The 18412-nt window shown below is 49.1% G+C and overlaps 2 protein-coding genes across 3 annotated transcripts; both read left to right on the forward strand.

The window, feature by feature from the left end:
* The first annotated feature begins 9551 nt into the window (after positions 1-9551).
* Positions 9552-12940, forward strand: LOC119114232 (uncharacterized). 2 transcript variants are annotated; one of them, XM_037238431.1, is made up of 3 exons: positions 9552-9974; positions 11791-11962; positions 12410-12940. In XM_037238431.1, the coding sequence occupies exons 1-3, from the start codon at positions 9885-9887 to the stop codon at positions 12640-12642; spliced, it is 495 nt and encodes a 164-aa protein (XP_037094326.1). In that variant the 5' UTR covers positions 9552-9884; the 3' UTR covers positions 12643-12940. The 2 variants fall into 2 exon arrangements, with proteins under 2 accessions (XP_037094326.1, XP_037094327.1); XM_037238432.1 differs by lacking the exon at positions 9552-9974 and adding an exon at positions 9981-10120.
* Positions 12766-16144, forward strand: LOC119113577 (U11/U12 small nuclear ribonucleoprotein 25 kDa protein). The gene is made up of 4 exons (XM_037237870.1): positions 12766-12855; positions 12976-13170; positions 13520-13600; positions 15384-16144. Exons 1-4 carry the CDS (start codon positions 12766-12768, stop codon positions 15585-15587), a joined length of 570 nt encoding a protein of 189 aa, XP_037093765.1. The 3' UTR covers positions 15588-16144.
* The last annotated feature ends 2268 nt before the right edge of the window (positions 16145-18412 follow it).

An 18412-nucleotide genomic window follows, 5' to 3' on the forward strand; every position in this document is an offset into this window, starting at 1 on the left:
TTCTGGTGACACGGGGCAGGACCTCCTGGTCGATCCGGAGGCCCTTAGAAGGATACATCACATCTCATTGTTCTCCTCCGCGACACGGGAGGCCTTCTGACCCGCGCAGTTGGCCTCGGATCAGCACAGGAACCCTCATTGACGCCACAGCATCCCTGATTGCTGCAGATGCACCAATAATTGTCATATGGACTCCAGTTCCATATTTTTGTGCGATTTTCAGAGATTTGGCCCATTTCTATTCGGCCTGAACCTGTTTGATGTAATGTTAAGTATGGTAGACTCATGCTGAAAAATATACATTAAATGAAAAATCGGCGGCGTATGTTCTCACCGAACCCCGGCCTCCTCACAAAATCATGGCTGCGGCTCTGCTCTCAAACATAGTGATATGGCTAACTGGGTATAAATTGATTCACACATTAAACTGTTGAGACCGACCGCCCACCCGTGAGATCCACCCCTGCCCCGGGCAAGGAAGCCGTCTCCCCCCACTTGGGTCATCGTCGGTGCATCTCTGGGCATCCTCTCGTCCTGTCTGACACGTCTTACAGACCATGTCATCTGACCTCGCCAATCCGATTTTAGAGCGACACCCGGCCCATCACCCAAACCGGTCCAATGCGTCACAACTGTAAATGATTGGTGAAAAAAGACATTTTGGATTAAGCACAGGAATTGTTGACTTACCATTACATGCCTGCGATACCTCCACCTCCCGAAGCCGGCGGCCGCAAGCAGTACACGCCGGCGAAATTGCAGGGTGCTCGAGAATATTCAAGTGCGACAAAAAAAGCTGTAGCCACTTTGAAAAGCTGTAGCACACATTGAAGCTCAATGCGCACTGTCTTTATGAAGAAAACTTGCTTCAAGGCGTGGCATTTAACTTAAATGACGCTGCTGTCTGACACCTGCAGAGTTCATGAAAACAGTTTTGTCCTTAACATCAGTTTATGAAAAGAGATCTGATCACTTTGCACATTGCTTCAGGAATACCGTGTAACGTTTGGTATCGCTTTTTGAAAACTTCGCAATGATGTTTTCATGTCGAGAATGACTTTTCTGAAATTCTCAAACCGTCACATGAGCTTCAATTAAACTTGACTACTAAATGGATGTAATTTAGCCTACGTTCAGGCAAAACGAACTCACTGCGACTCGATTACAGCGTCACCTTCCATTCATCACCATATCGTTAAGTGCGTACATTTTTGTGTACATGCCGTACATGTACATGCCGTTGATGGCGGTGCCCTGAGAACTTTGTAAAAATCGTGAATAGTCTCAAAGTTTTCAATGCGGCATGTTGAGAAGCTTATGAAATTGGCGGAGAGTGTCACGGTCTCCACAAGATGGCACTCCCTTCTCATGGTCTTCTGAAGTGACAAATTGGTCTCGGATGAATCCATGTAGCAAGAGGTCTCATCGTTGAGCGCGTGCCGCATCCTTCCAAAAGAGCTCTCCGTGTCAGTTCTCAAGGCAGTTTTCAGCGTGTGGGATTTAAGGTGCTCTGGTCGTATTTAATGGGTCCATGCAGATTGTACACACCCAAACACTTCACGTAGCATTTGTAAAGAGCTCTAGAGTTGGCTCAATCGGGAGATTCTCAAAAGGCGCCAGTTGAGGTTTGGTTGGACTTGATAAGACCAGTGCGAGTGGAGTGCGATGTATTGGATGCTGTATTATTAATCGGAGAAGAAATAGCTACGCTCAGGCCTGCTCAGCTCGCTATGGTGTGTATAATTGCAGTGGCACGAGTTAGCGATACCCATCACATTACACATGTCATTTTCAAAAGTCGTCTTGGAAATATTTACATCGGAGCAGTGTGAAAACCGTGAGATGGTAAAGAATTGGGCTGAAAATAATGGAAAGCTCTACAGCGCTGCCAGTTTCGGTGCGATGTCATGGCATTTCATGCCTGTAAGACCGGGGGTGATGAGCAATGGCACCTGCCCTTACCCACGCTTTGCCCTTCAGTCACGTACGGTATTGTCCTACTCCGTCCCTCCCGCCATCCAGTCGCTCACCCAAACCTTTATCGGGTCCGTGCCCCCCTTGACCTTTTCATGAGTTTGATGGCCTTTACGCGGTGAAGCGGCGGCGACCGACATTTGGCCCGGATCCATATGACATGGCGGCGCTTTTAACCAAATGCCGGCGGCATCGGGCTGTGCATATGCTTAGAATAATTGTGAATCACTTCGTTGTTCACTATATACTTTGGCAAAAGGTATCTGAATTGGAGTATTCTAACAGCGCTACAGGCAGGCTTTTAGTACGTTGCAGTTTTACGCCAGAGTTTATGGAAAGTGAACAGCGGTCTAGACGAAGCTTTCGTCCCGTTGGAAGCAATAAATTATGATGGTGCAAATGGCACAAGCATAAACATTTCCTTTTAGTATAAGGCAAAACAGTACTCCAGCTTGGAGCTGGCGTTCCCACCAAGTGGCAATTCGCTGTGATGTGCTTATAATGTTGTTAAGCGAATGTGCTGCGTGCCTCAGTATTTTGGTGAGATGAGCGTGGAAACTTCACATCCTTTCCTGTCATCTTTGCATTCACATTACAACATACTTCACATTCACATTCAAACATATTTCACATTTACACTCGAACAAATTCCACACTTACATGCAAACAAACTTTACACTCACATTCAAACAGGCCTTCTTTCCTTTCATTCCCAGTCTCCGCCGTTATGCCACCAGCAGCAGCAGCAGATTGTCCTAAAAACTGTCTCCTATTTTGAATGGCAGACGAAAATCCACATCGCGATTGCAAAAGAAATCCCAGGAATCATTCACTACTACGTGACCTGGATGGTGAGATAAATCTGTAGTTGTCCGTGATTACCTAATGTAAAAATGCCGACCTGTTTGCGCGTAGGCGTGTAAGTCCGAAACCGGTTTCCATGTGTATTGTTATGAAGTACAGATGCCTCAACCCAACCGCACCCGGGGTTCCAGCGTGGCGCCGGAGGTACGGTATCTCCGCAGGCGCAAATGCTACAAGCGCGAGGCTCAAAAGTGACGCAGGAAAGCTGTTTTGGAGACAGTTTAAAGGCAAACGAAAATTTTCACGCCAGGTCAAAGTTAAGTTTGCCAGATTTCAAAACAAGCCAAATCTCAAAGCTGAGAGGGAATTTTCAGCCGACCCGAGCCCAGAGGGCCCTCGAAACGTCTCATCCAGGCCGGCTGGACAGAATCGCATTTTCTGAGCATCACACAGAAAAAAAGAAATTTCAGCAAAGGAAACACGCCATTGGCATAATGGGTACAATCCGTTATAACCTGGAATGGTGTTTAAGTCATCACGGGTCATAACAGATCATACTCGATCTTGGCGGAGTCCGGACAACGAATTTGACGAATTTCGTTTTGCGGAATTTCTAAGACGTTTTTATGGTAAGCACGCCAAATGAAAAACGAAGGCACACAAAATCTTGCGTGCTGTGTTTCGTCATTTTTCATTAAGTTTGGAAGCCTTCTGAGGCGCAGATCCCTCCGCTCCTCCGGGCCGAGCTAGGCTTAGGCCGTCTTTATTTTGAATGGAAGCCTTACCACACAGAGCTGTTCATATTGTTCGTGTTACGAATTGCTTATAGCTTTAATGACAATACAAAACGATGTTTTATGCTACTGGGCATTAAAACATTTTACTGTAAGTGTAAATTTTATTAGAACTAACTGCTGCACAGATTCCTCGAATTTGGCGTACATGGTCAAGACCATATTTTATGATGACAATATCATGCATGTAGAGTGCCTTTATGTCAAACAGCGCCTCCAGGTGTGCAGTAAACAGAAAAAATGAAGCATGCAATAGCAGGGACATATTTATTTGTGTTTCAAAGCTATCGTGCAACGTCTAGCATGGAGGTAGAAAACACGTGATAATTATTGAACAAAACTGTACGAAACAACTTTTCCACTTTAAGATATACTGTAAAGCAGGCACAACCTAGTGTTATCAGTGTTCACCGTCTTTCAGGAAATGTATGATATGCATGTATTTCCAGGCAGATGGTAACCCAATCGTATACCAACTGGCCCATCCGTCCCCCGCCTTGGAAAGTGGGGGAGGGGGGGGGGGGGGTATGGCGCATGCCCCTTCCCCCACACTGTTCTCACACCCATGCTTCTGTCAGAAACTGCCAAAAAGTCGGATAAGGTCTCAGCTGATTTGGCAACAAACTCGTTGGATGGATATGCTGGGCGATGTAACAAACTACCAAGTAGTTGAAAAGGAAGACGACCATGTAATTATGAAACTAGGTTAACTTTATGATGTCGAAGCGCGCATACTTAGCCTGATTTCTTTCCTATCTGTGACCAGGGGCGTAATTGCACAGAATGAGGGGGCTGATCAGTGGTTTAGGATAAAGCGTACACCAAACATACCTCAGCAAAATTGTGGTTGCTCAATGAACTGACCTCCAAAACCACTTACCTCTCAAAGCTGCGGGGGAAAGATCTGAAGCCCAAGTTGGGGAGGGCTGGAGGCCGTGCCCCGTGCTTCCTTCAAGGGCTTTAGTTACAAAGCAGTCTGATTTCAATCTGTGCCGTTCCGTTCACATGCGAGCGATAATGGTAAGTAGCCCGCGTCCACCTGGCCCCAAACTTAGCTAAAGCCACGAAAACACCACACAGGTATGAAGGTAGGGCTACAATATAGTTCCTAACAATTATTACAACGTCGGATTTGGAGCTCTGTAATGATGTCTGCTTGGGAGGTGAGGGTTGGAAAAGTACTATTTCTGGGGAGGAATACTTTACCCGAAAAAAATATGAGGACGTTCTAAATGGGGTTAACTGTAACCAAGATCAAGTACCTATCTAACGTAAATAGGTCACCATGTTTCAGTATGTTTTGGATAGACAATAGCTGTTTTGTCTCAAATGGTCGCCGGTGTAACAAATACCAGCTGTGTTCTTCTCGGCTGTCCTTAGATGTTGATTGTCTGGCCGGCCTCCACCACTTTTGCCTCCACCCCTGCGCTCTGGAGGACAACCGGGGAAGATTTCGGCATAGTATGATGGCCCAAGACGCCATGTGGCCTCTATATCACATTTTTCTGGTTAAAATGGTCATTCTATTTATTCAGCTTATAGCATTATCATATCATATCTATTTTCATAGCACAGCATAGTGGTAGTATCATATCATTTTATATTCCAAGTATCATTTCCATTTATTTTTTTTTAATAACGACGGAGGGGAGCCTGACTGGGCCAGGGGGGCCGAGAAGGTCTCACACACAAAGGTTTTCGAGCTTTGCGAAAAAAATTGACTGCCCGCGTCGCACGGAATTTTTGACAAATTCATATTCATCTTTTGTACATCTCGTGTGCAAGCTTTAAGTTTTAGCGGGTTAGATCACTTGCTGAGGTCATGTCCGAGGCGAAACTCAGAACAAATTGCAACCATTAAAGCTTGTTAAAGCCGGAGAGACATCGAAGTCACGTGTAACAAGTGTCGTGTTGGGTGTTACATGTATGTGACGTGTTTACAATAAAATCATCTTCGCGTACTCAAAACAAAAAATATTTTCCTTGTCTCACTTCGGCCATGGTCCAGTCTGATTTATTATAACCCTCGATACCTTTATATTGACCCAAGTTAAAACGGAATGTGTTCAGTTCGACTCACAATGACCCATTCTCTTCTCTGACATTTCATTTTTGCGCGATGCTCAGAAAATGGAAAGCCGTCCAGCCGTCCAGGTGGAGAAATTTGAGGATTTTAGGTTTTGTTGAGAATTCAACGAAAATTCCCACTTGGGTGCAGTATCAAATTTCTCTCGATATTTGTTGACCTTAAATTTGAAGTAAGGTCGCAAATAGCATTTTAATAAAAGCTGTCTCCCAAACAGCTTTCATACATCACTTCTGAGTCTCGTGTTCGCAGCATTCGGTCTGCGGGGGCACCGTTCCCTGGGCGTTAAGCTGGACACCGGCTCCGGTTGAGGTATCGGCATTTCACACAGAAGAACTGGGTGACTGGTTACGGACTTAAAGGGAGTGCTCCACATTTGTGTGGGGTTTTGAACTAGCCATATTGAAGACCTTTTGATGCAGCTCATGGTCATGTCCTTTTAAAGACCTAGGGCTCTCTGATTATTAAGCTTAAAGGTCGCAAAGATGTGGGAGAGTTATTTGGGAGAGGATTTGACGGTCATCTTGGCATTCATGACGTCAGAATAACGTCATTCAACTCTTGCCATTTCATAAGCCATGCGGTGATCAAGGCCAAGGCAAATATAATGGTGGAGTCATTCGTATCCCTAGTTCGTAAGCACGATTTTCAGATATAATGGCCGTCAATCAGCTCTCAATCGATGTTGTGCAAGGTACAAAGACGTGGTCGAGCATTGACGTATCCTGGAGCATGTTTACTACAAAGAGAAATCGTGTGAGATCTAGAGCAGTCTGTTTTAATTGAAAGCATACTGACAGTTTTATGTGAGCTTGTTTCATTATATCTGATGCTTATTTCAATATCTTCAAACGTGAAACGTTCCCTTTAAACGCGCGAACAGGTCTGGACTTTTTATATCAGGTCGTAATAGAGAATGATACATTTATCTCACCGGCCAGATAAACTGGCATTGTGGAAAATTTTCTGTAATGTTTTTGTTTTTGTTTTTGTTTTCTGTCGTCATGTTGATTACCGTATGCTATTCAAAAATAGAAAATGTTCTTCACGGTAATCTAGTGGCTTAACAGCTAGCCGGTTGTGATGACCTTTTTCCATCCGCCGGAACGCTTCAACTTCCGCCGGTCCATGCTGAAGTGTCGCGTTTGAGTCGATGGTGCGACCGTAAACGACACAAGCTGGCCTGAAGTGTGTTCTTAAGCATATATAAGAATGCGTCATGTTTGGCACGAGATTTGTCCACGCGCGTTTTGTGAGTAGTTTGTTGCATTGAACTGTCTTGGTCATTAGCCAGCAGACACCCATGAAAGAGACAGTTAAACTAACTGAGAATTTTGTGGAGGCGCAAGCGGCAGCTAAACGATAAAACATTTATGTTGAAAATACGTTGGAACTTTGGCAAAATAGTGAAACAAGACATAAATAGTAAGACAAAAAACATTGCAGGAATTTTTCCAGAATGCCAGTTTATCTGGCTGGTGAGATAAATGTATCATTCTCTATTATGACCTGATATAAAAATCCAGACCTGTTCGCGCGGTTAAAGGGAATGTTTCACGTTTGAAGATATCGAAGTAAGCATCAGATATGATGAAACAAGCTCACATAAAACTGTCGGTGTGCTTTCATTTAAAAAAGACTGCTCTAGACCTCACACGATTTCCTTGAAATAGTAAATATGCTCTAAGATACGTCAATGCTCGACCACGTCATTGTACCTTGCACAACATCGATTGAGAGCCGATTGACGGCCATTATATCTGAAAATCGTGCTTACGAACTAGGAATACGAATGACTCCACCATTATATTTGCCTTGGCCTTGATCACCGCATGGCTTATGAAATGGCAAGAGTTGAATGACGTTATTCTGACGTCATGAATGCCAAGATGACCTTCAAATCCTCTCCTAAATAACTCTCCCACATCTTTGCAGCTTTTAAGCTTAAGAATCAGAGAGCCTTAGGTATTTAAAAGGACATGACCATGAGCTGCATCAAAAGGTCTTCCATATGGCTAGTTCAAAACCCCACACAAATGGACCACTCCCTTCAATTCTGTAACCAGTCGCCCAGTTCATCTGTATGAAATGCAGATGCCTCAACCGGAGCCGGTGTCCAGCTTAACGCCCGGGGAACGGTACCTCCGCAGACCAAATGCTTCGAACACTAGACTCAAAAGTGATGCATGAAGGCTGTTTGGGAGACGGCTTTAATTAAGAGGTTATTTGCGACCCGACGTCAAATTTTAGGTCAACAGATATTGAAAGAAATTTGACACTGTACCCAAGTGGGAATTTCCGTTGAATTATTAACAAAACCCAAAAATCCTCAAATTTCTCCACCTGGACGGCTGGATGGTTTTCCATTTTCTAAGCATCGGGCAAAAATGAAATGCCGGAGAAGAGAATGGGTCGTTGTGAATCGAATTGAACGCATTCCGTCTCAACTCGGGTCGGTTTAAGGGTATCGGAGGTTATAATAAATCAGACCGGGCCATGGTCGAAGTGGGACAAGGAAAACGAGTATTTTTAGAAAACGCGAAGATAATTATATTGTAGACACGTCGCATACATGTAACACACAACAGGACACTTGTTAAACGTGACTTCAAAATCTGTCCGGTTTTTAACAAGTTTTAATGGTTGCAATTCGTTCTGAGTTTCGCCTCGGACATGAACTCGGCAAGTGATCTAACCCGCTAAAACTTAAAACTTGCACACGAGATGCACAAAAGATGAAGATGAATTGGCAAAGTCCTGGGATTTCCAAGAATATGTCATCCCGTAAAGATTGGACGAATTACTATGCCAAAAAGCGCAAACTCTTGTTTTGATACCTCTCTTTCCCAAAACTACAAAAGGCTAATGTTTTCAAGCATTACATCTTTTGCCCTGACATAAGGTAATTGCTTGACTCTGGATAAGGTTTTGAAGTAATGCAAATGTGCGAAAATGTCCGGGGACAATCTACTAAAAATTCAACCGCACTGCGTCTCTTCATTTTCTCGCTATACTAGAAAAACCTCAGAGATGCCAAATTTCTGACTCCCGCGCGGGATATGGTAAGGAATACGTACCTACTTACATGGCGGCAACAAACAAGCGTGCCTTTCGTTTCAGTTTCTTTGTGTTGTAACAGTTCTCTCAACTGTGTTGAGAGAACTGTAGGAAACCCCACAGGACTTCCTTTCTACATCTTCAAGAGGTTGCCTTCATCCATTTCTTTCCTGACTTCAAGCTATCATGAGTATCATCGCTGATCGAACAAAAGGTGCGAGTACCGATGCTAGGATGATATCCAGGGACGGCACCACCAGGGCCGCTGGGACAGCTACCTCCTTTTCGTTCGCCAGCGTGCATACATCTTTTAGTTCCCCTTGAAATTTAGGAAGGCACTATCATGGCCGCCGGAGACCGGAGATGGCAAGATGATATATTGTGTGTTTAAATGGTCTAGGTGAAGTCTGCTGATAAGAAGCTTTGAAATTGGAATAGGACATACAAATCGGTGGCACAGCGCAAAGAACACGAAGAATTTACAAAGCAATGATAGCTTACGAGAACGCCGGTTACGAAACGCATAACCTCTCACCCGCATTTACTCAAATATCTGGCGAAGGTGCTTAACCTCGTCCCCCCTATCCAAAATCGATGGCACCGTCCCTGCCTGTAGGGTAATTACACGATTTGAAAACTTTGAAGCAGGCATGTTTAGATTTTCTATGCACACTGCCGATGCCATTTTTCGTAACTTAAGCCATATTTTGGGCCAAATGGCGGCAAGCTGGTTAATACCGCGTAATGGTCACTTGCGGGTGAAATCGGACTACTTTGTACCTAAAATCCTGTGGTCCAAATGTATGTAGGGAGGCTATGTAGGGCTTTAGCTCTCCCCAACATTAGCTGTAGGCCATCTCCCTCCCCAAATTTCATTGCATTTTCCCCATTTGTCATAAATCGGTTAAAACGGCATCCATTTCCCTCTCCTCCACAATCATTGTTTTTACTAAACGTTTCGTGACTGATAAAACAGTTAAGTATGCGCTCGAACATTAGGAGTGAGCTTACGTGTCATATTTTAGTGAGCCTATTTCTTTGCAGCTCTACTATATCGTTTGTTATACTACCCAGGGTACCTACCAGACCTGTTCACTCCCAAGCCAGCTAAAGCCTCGCCCGGGTTGCGCATATGGGAGTACTTCGCATATTTTAGACAGAAGTAAATTATGGTGGCCACTCAGAGTCTACTCAAAGTTGCTGGGGTAGGGGGTTTATTGATCGCTGGAGCTGCCACATTTGTAAACTCCAAAATACAGGTAATGAAGTGTGCCGGAATGCCGCGATTATCATTCGTTAAGGCTCACGTGTGATGTTGATGGTTATGAGGATCTAAATATGTGCGTCATATAAAGAAATGACACTTCAAGGGACTGAGCTGACAAAAAGCCTGCGTGTTAAGCATGTACATACTCTTGCATTCTTTTCATTTGCTTGGTATATTTCTTTCAGTTTTGCCTTCGGTGCACTAATGATCGTAAGGTTCTGGTCTGAGTATGGCCCATATTTGAGAAGCATGCGTGGTCGATAGTGCTTATTTCATCATTGGCACATGTAAGCTTCATGCTGTCATGGACATGTTGCCATTGGTATTGGCTTAAAACTGGTGATAACAGTGCTGCATGAATACATACATTCCACTAAACTCAAGGTGGCTGTTACATTTACATTTATTTTCATCACCTTTGGTGTTTTACATTTGCAGTGCTCATATATCATGTGTGAAAGCAATGAAAAACAGCCAGACATTGTGCCAGTGGTTAAGGCACTCAATAATGGAACCAGACTAAGGGCATCAGTTATCATGCTGAAGTTTTCAGTGATCCTGGCATGTCCTGATAAGTGGTAGTGTTATCTGGGTCTTGCAGATTTGCAGTCTGCTTAAATGCCAGGCAGTCTCACTTTTATTTTGTTCAAACTAGGGGCCATGATTTTTTGTAAAAAAATATTTATTATCTAAGTTTCCCAGTCATTAGAAATTGTTTGAACTCATGCAGGGTAAGCCTGTGTAAACTGGGGCCTGTGATTATTTGTATTAAGGATTGACTTCATACCCAAGTGTGTTCCCAGTCATTAAAAAGTCTTCCACCTCTTGCAGGGGGAGCCTGTGCAAGGACATGACTGCATTGCTCACATGAACTCATGCATTTGTTGTTGTGTTATGTAGATCTCAGAAATGAACCTTACAGTATTGCATTTGTTGGGTACCATTTCTCTTATTGATTACTTGTGATCTCCAACAACCTTGGTCGGGCAGCCATGATCCACCAAGTTGAGGCCACTGGTGATGCATGGGGCCATCAGTTACTGACCTTGGTAGACCTTGTACACTGTCCTATGGTGAGGCTAAATTTTGAGAGTTTAAGCAAACTGCCAGTAGGAAAACCCACTCCTGACAGCAGCAATATAGCCCATTATGTTGCATTGCAGCCCAAACTGAACATTACAGCATTTTGTAGCATGGAAAGTGGGTGCTGTCTTTCTGATAGTATGTTTAATCATGAATTTACCAGAAGTGGCCGCACTTATGAAGGAGGATGCATCCGTCTTGCCGTGTGCACAGGCATCAAAACTGCTATAACAGACACCAAAGCAGCTGTAATGGACACCAGAGCAGCTGTAACAAGCACCAAAGCACCTGTAGCAAGCACCAAGGCAGTTATAACAGATGCCAAAGTGGTTTAACAGGCACCAAAACAGCTGTGACACAACAGGCACCAAAGCAGCTGTAACAGTCATCTAAGCAGCTGTAACAGGCATCAAAGCAGCTGTAACAGGCATCAAAGCAGCTGTAACAGATGCCAAACCATCTGCAACAGGTACCAAAGCAGCTGTAACAGGCACATAGCCACTATAACATGCACCAAAGCAGCTGTAACTAACCAAGGCAGCTGTAACAGGCACCACAACAGCCATAACAGGCACCAGAGCAACTAACAGGCACCAAAGCAGCTACAAAAGGCACCAAAGTAACTGTAAATGGCATGAAGATTGTTGTATCAGGCACTAAAGCTGCTGTAATGCTGGCCTGTTGGCTGTCCCCTCCCCCTGACCTGACCCGCGGCCGTCCGCCAGGCGGGTCTCAAGCAGGGCGCCTGGTTTCGGGAGTCGATGCGACTGCTGCGCGCGCACCCTGGCGCAGTTTCCGTGCTGGGCGAGCCCATCACCGACGGCCGTCTGGACCTGGCGAGGCCCGAGGCCAACTTCTGCGACGAGAGACGCGTCCAGTTCCGCGTGCCTGTCAGAGGTGAGGTCCAGGCGCGTCACAGTGCTCCCAGTGTGCCGTGCCATGTGCGAGGTGGCGAAATAGTCCGTCGTTGGTGCTGGCTGCTCGCCCCCCCCCCCCCCCCCTCCCGCCCCTCGTCCTTGGCTGCCGCCGTTCGGAGTGCTTGTGGCGGTCCAACGCTGGGCCTGAGGATATGATGCGTCAACACTATCCACCACATTGGTGCCAGTCACACGCGCACTGGCTCCGTGTGAGCGCGGCATCATCCGTGCGTAGTCACGAAACGCCGTTGACTGGTGCGTGGGCCTTCCGCTCCGTGCGACGAGATGGCTGTCACTGCCAGTACCGCCGCTCTCTGACGCTGCCCGCCAGTCAGCCGCCAGCATGACGGGGCTGTGCAGTGTTCAGGCGCTCCGCTGTCGAGGCTGTCGGCGCTGGCTGACGCTGCGCGCGCTCGTGCGTCGGCAGGCCCGAAGGACAAGGGCCACCTGCTGCTGTGGGGGTCGCGCCCGGCGGACACGTGGCAGGTCGACCGGCTGGAGCTGGAGCTGTCCAGCGACCCGAGCCGCAGGCTGCTGGTGCGCGCCGCCGAGCAGCCGTCACCGCAGACCTCGCCCAGCGCCGCGCCCGTCTCGTCCAGCGCAGCGCCCGCCTCGCCCAGCGCAGTGCCCACCTCACCCATCGTAGCGCCCGCCTTGTAATCGGCCGGGAAGCCTCGTGCCTCCAGCGGCCAGCGACGGTTGCTCTGGTCTCGGCGGCGAGGGACCGAGGACAGGAGTGTTTGGACGGGCGGGGTGTTGGAGCGCGCCCGGCGCGGCACCGCCATGTCGGAGAGTGTGCTGAACGGTGTGATGGCCGATCGCACCGCGGCGGCTCCGGGTCCAGTGTCGGACAGCGCCGACGCGTCGGACCGGGTACCGGCCGGTAGTAGCGCAGCACCCATCGCGGCGGCGGACGGCCCTCTGGCGAGCCCAGCCGCGGCAGAGCCCCCTCCACCGCCGCCGACGCCGCCGCTGCCGTCTTCGCCGCGGGAGGACGCCCTGGAGGAGGAGGACGGGCTGACGCACCACGAGCTGGAGGCGGTGTACCGCAGCACGCTGGCCGACCTGTTGGCCGCTGACCCGCTACTGAGCGACCTGCCGCCGGCGCCGACCCCGGCCGAGGTCAGGTCCCTGTTGGCCCTCGAGCATGGCACGGCCATGGCCGTGCTCTTCAACAGAGGAGACAAGGTGAGGCGCGTGGCGGACGGCTAAATGGCCAGACAAACCAGTTCTGACCGGCGAAGTCTGTAGCGCTGGCTAAGTGTTTTGCCATCATTCATTTATCGTGCGGGTATATGTAAAGTGCAGGACCTGTGTGGGCCTTACATGCTGAATGGTGTAGACGTCGATTGTCTCGTGACCTCGAGCTGGATAGCTCTGACCAGTGACTCCAGTCTGCATGGTCTGCCGTGTTGTCCGGGACTGTTAACCGATGATGTCTGGTTTAGGACACGATGGTCTGACTCGCAATCTCTGACCTTTGACTGGTGACATATGACCCGCGACCCCACCCTGGTGACCCCCGACCTGCCGGCAGCTGACCCGGGTCATTGTGGAGCGGACAGCTACGGTGCGTGACCTGAAGCGGGCCCTGCGCGGCGCCGTCGAGCTGGAACTGGTGAGGGCTGAGCCCCGCCCAGGGGGGTGTCATCCGTATCGGTTAACACTATCAAAAAGTGGCAACATCTAGCTTGCGTGAGAATACAGGTAGTTTGGCAGCAAAGCCTGCATGACGTCAAGTATACCATATTTGATGACGTCAGTGGCACGGAAGCCTCTCAATTAGCCAGCTGACTGCTACACAACCCACTAGTTTGAATGGTGAGTATGTTTTGGGGGCGTGCGGCTGGCGCTTCCCGGTTGGACTCTGAATGAGTGGTACACGGTTTTTTCATGCAAACACAATTCTGGAAGGGAGATTGAATCTCGGAATAGTTTGACCTCATCAGAATTTTGTATTCTTCCGTGGGGTGTACATAACTAGGGGTTAAACGTCATGCGGCGTTTGTAGCGCATCGCGTGTCGCAGTTGCTTGGCTCTTTATATCAGTGGGTTGTGGCCAGTTGCCATGACTACGCCTCGTACGAGAGATCTCCTGAGCAGTTTGTCTTAAGCAATTGGTAGCATTTAAAATGCTCAGTCTGAACATTTTATTATGCATATGTGTACAAACCCCGATGTAAAGAAACACTTGACAGTAGCATCATAAAGCCAATATCATAGGGTTTTACTGTACTTACCTTACTGCACTCACATCACTGTGATAAGAGCGAGAGCTATTGCAAATCAATATTGCAAATGGTCATATAATCATACCTGTAGGCAAAGTAAATTATGCAAGCTGAGCTGTTCAACTCTGCCACCAGACACAAACGGCACAGACAAGTCTACGGCTATCTAACGACAAGCCTGGTCATGGAATGCAATACGCCACAAACGCCGCATGACATATAAACCCATGTTATAGCGTCATACATGCAAAAATCGTACATTCTGATGAGGCTTAACTGTTCCATGACTTACTGCTCATTCCAGAAATGTGTGCGAATAGCGAAATGACGGATAATTTCTTCTCAGTCCAACGGGGAACCGCCAGCCGCACGCTACCAAGACATGCCCACTATTCAAACTAATGGGTTGTGTAGCAGCTGGCTAATTGGGAGGCTTCCGCGCCACTGACGTCATCAAATATGGTATACTTGACGTCAAGCAGGCTTTACTTCCAAACTACCTCTTTTCTCAAGCAAGCTCTATGTTGCCACTTTTTCGGACCGGACGGTTCTACCTCGTTAGATAGCCTTGGCCCCGCCCCCGCCTCCCTTCGACCCCACCCGGGGGCGGTGTCATCGGGGGACGCGGTCCCCAGATCATTCCGATGCATGACGACACGCCGGTGTGCTGCACGGTATGGATCAATCCAAATGCCCGCTGTCCTGCTCCTCACCTGCCGGTTGTGTACTACAGCTTATCCCATTTTCCACGCATTATTTGCAATGTCAGGCGGAATCCTGAACTGATATCAAGAAACACCCAAATTTCAGACACTGCTCTGCAATCTCAACTTGTCATTCACCGAGCCTTAACCTTCGGCCGTGGCAAGGGAAACGGCGTACTGCCCATCGCCAGTTGTTGCGCGGGGCGTCCACCTCCAGCGGCGCTCGGCCGGTGTGTACTGCCACTGTTAACATAGCCCACGGCGCATGTAATTAGGGCTGGCATCGACCATAGGCGCTGGGTTTGCCCGCAGCCGCGCCAGATACACGGCGGCGATTGGGACGCTGTGCTATAGCTTTTAATTGTCTCCATGGCTACCACAACCATGTTCACTGCTTGGAAATGCATCGGTCCTGGTCATGTGCACACGCCCAGCCGTCGCTAACGCTTCCCGTCTGGACCACCAGGAGCGCCAGTGTCGCCGCCGGCTGATCAGCTGGCGCTACGTGTGGCGCACCAACTGGCTGTGCTTCGAGGGCCGCCAGCTGACTGACGACAACGCGCGGCTAGCCGACCTCGGGCTGACGAACCGGGCCGAGGTGCGGTTTGTGCCGCGCATACGTGCCAAACGGGGCCAGCGGGACAAGAAGGGGGGCCAGGTGCAAACCTGATCCCGTGTTGTCGTGTCAGTGGAACAAGAAGGGCGGCCAGGGACAGACCTGAGCCCCTGCGGCCGGGTCAGCGGGACAAGGAGGGCGGCCAGGGACAGACCTTAGCCCCTGCGGCCGGGTCAGCAGGACAAGAAGGGCGGCCAGGTGCAGACCTGAGCCCCTGCTGCACGGTCAGCGAGACAAGAAGGGCGGCCAGGGACAGACCTGGCTCCTGCTGCCGGGCCAGCGGGACAAGAAGGGCGGCCAGGTGCAGACCTGAACCCCTGCTGCCGGGTCAGGCGCATTGCGTTGGCGGCCGGTGATGACCCTCGTGATGTTCCCTTGTTCGCCTGTCGTAGGATGTAGCTGGATAAGCTCCCGGAGCAGGCGTGGTGTGCTGCCTACGCTTCGGTGGCATGAAGGCGGACTCTAGTCTTATCGCCGCCGGCCGTCGCTGCGTTGCAATTGGAATAATGACGGCAGTACTGGCGGCATCATTGAGATGTCGCTACCAGGTGACAGTGGTGCGAAACATATAGTGCAGAGTTGGGGTGACATACATTATGAAGAGAAGCGTCGTGCCTATAGCCTCTCTATCCAGCCTCAGCCCGAGGCACACTGGCATGCTCAATCGCAGACCGGACTCCAAACAGATCCAACTGAGGACGGATCGTCCGCGTAGGATGTTCCAAATTTGGGGAGTACAAAGCTGCCTCGGCTGTTTTGCCTAGGTACTTAACGCCATGTGTTTGCGCTGTGGGTTTAAACGAATGCGGTTGAACACAAAAGGCAGCTTGAGCGCGCTGAACTGATGAGTTTCAGCTGACGTGCTGGACCACACTGTTGAGGTGCGAGTAGTGGAGAGCTGGTTAGACAGGTGACGTTTGGCCGTGGTTATTATGGCAAGGTCTGTTTCGCAGTGACATAAAGGACCAGCAGCATGTGACAGTAAAATGAAGCCGGATGTGCTGGGTTAAATGAAGCCCCCTGATGTATTTTTCTGTGGTTATATAAAAGTACAAAGAATATCGTAAAGCATAGCTATGCTTATGCTTTCGAGGACACTTATCCGTGGGAAGATATGGATAGATATGGGCCGCCTCGCTTGCCATCAGGGATCAGGCACCATCAGATTTGATTAGCAATCAAAACAGACGCCGCCACCTGTAATTGAGGCATTCGGCTGTCACTGTTAGCGCCACCTATAATTGGGACGGAGTCGGCTGCTATTCTTATCGCCACCTATAATTGGGAGCAGTCGGCCGTCACTGCACAGCGCTCACTGGACTGGTGCTGTGGGCCCAATGGAGATACAGCCACGCAATCGGCGAGGGAGGCTGGTAGCCAGGGGTGAACGCCGGGCGGTACACATCTACGGCCGGCCCACGCTAACGCTGAACCCGCTCCAGCCTAGCAGGCCGATGCTAAACCCGCTCCAGCCCAGCAGCCGACCCAGGCCGACGCTGAGCCCTCTCCAGCCCAGCAGGCCGACCTAGGCCGACTCTGAACCCGCTCCAACCCAGCAGGCCGACCTAGGCCGACGCTGAGCCCTCTCCAGCCCAGCAGGCCGACCTAGGCCGACTCTGAACCCGCTCCCAGCCCAGCATGCCGACCCAGGCCGACTCTGAACCCGCTCCAGCCCAGCAGACCGACCCAGACCGACTCTGAACCCGTTCCAGCCCAGCAGCCGACCCAGGCCGACACAGCCCTCTCCAGCCCTGCAGGCCGACCCAGGCCGACGCTGAGCCCGATCGAGCCCAGCAGGTGCTTTTGTGATCACCTAGCTCAGCTGGTACATAATAAGCGTTAACAGCAGCACCTAACCCCTCCACTGCATAGTGATCCCCTTCCCCTTATGTGCACTAACAGGCAAGTTGTCAGAATTTCCTCGAAGGGGGGGGGGGCTAAATGACAATTTTTCTCCAAAATCCTGAGAAGTTGGGCCGAATTCCTGCGAAGTCGTCCAACGCTATCAACCTTTTGACTCTCGATTCAAGGACGGGTGACCTCCATGCGCCCGCTGCCCCGCCCCCCCCCCTCCCCCGTCTTCCCCTAGGCTTGGTTTCTAAACACCAGTCTCTAATGAAAGTCATCTGCAAGGTGACTTACGGCTTCAGGTTGTGGTCATGTTTGTTGCACTCTAAAAAGTAAACTTTAAAAATGCACGCACAAAAAGTATACATAGATAGTAAAAAAAAATGATGTAAGCAATCGGGTCAAAGTGTTCAAACAACTTATGAGCTTTGAGCTGGATTAGATAAGTGGCCAGTGATCAAAATCACATCGCGTATGGCGATCTTAAACACCCTCGGTGTTGTGGCATGACGGGCGTACGATGGCGGTTCATGCCAGGCTGCTGCGGTTCGATGCGAAAGCGCTCTCTGTGTGGCGGTCAACTGGTATTTGCTCAGGTGTAGACTACCTGCGTCCGAGGCGTGTGTTTTACGAGTCGAAACAGCGGCGCGTGGGACAAAAAGCGCGCGGATCTCGTGAGGCGCGCCTACCGCCTTCAGCACCCCTTATCCATAAATCACGTTACAATGCGCCCCTATGATCTCAATGCTCGGCCATTCAAGAGAATAGAAAGCCGGGGTTTTATGGTGGTGCTTTTGGAGGCGATAAGGACCCATGTAGCAAAGTTGATTGTTTTGTTTCCTTTTGTTCGTTTTTCTTTATTTTGGGTAGTTGACTCTTGGTCGCCCCACTAAACACACACAGGCAGTGCGTGCTATAACGGAACACGCACGCTTGGATGGTGACTTTGAGAAGATCTGAAGTAGAGCATTGACGGAATGTGTGCAAAGAAGCAAGGATTCCCCGGCATTTTTTTTCATGACTCTTGAGAG

Source organism: Pollicipes pollicipes, unplaced genomic scaffold (assembly GCF_011947565.3).
Source record: "Pollicipes pollicipes isolate AB1234 unplaced genomic scaffold, Ppol_2.1 Scaffold_7262;HRSCAF=8765_pilon_pilon_pilon, whole genome shotgun sequence".
Classification (NCBI taxonomy): Eukaryota; Metazoa; Arthropoda; class Thecostraca; order Pollicipedomorpha; family Pollicipedidae; genus Pollicipes; species Pollicipes pollicipes.

Coding starts and splice junctions, on each gene's coding strand:
- LOC119113577 (XM_037237870.1), top strand. CDS start 12,766: ATGTCGGAGAGTGTGCTGAACGGTGTGATGGCCGATCGCACCGCGGCG. Junction 12,856..12,975: donor GCGCCGACGCGTCGGACCGG/GTACCGGCCGGT, acceptor TCGCCGCGGGAG/GACGCCCTGGAGGAGGAGGA. Junction 13,171..13,519: donor TCTTCAACAGAGGAGACAAG/GTGAGGCGCGTG, acceptor ACCTGCCGGCAG/CTGACCCGGGTCATTGTGGA.
- LOC119114232 (XM_037238431.1), top strand. CDS start 9,885: ATGGTGGCCACTCAGAGTCTACTCAAAGTTGCTGGGGTAGGGGGTTTA. Junction 9,975..11,790: donor TTGTAAACTCCAAAATACAG/GTAATGAAGTGT, acceptor GCCGTCCGCCAG/GCGGGTCTCAAGCAGGGCGC. Junction 11,963..12,409: donor GTTCCGCGTGCCTGTCAGAG/GTGAGGTCCAGG, acceptor GTGCGTCGGCAG/GCCCGAAGGACAAGGGCCAC.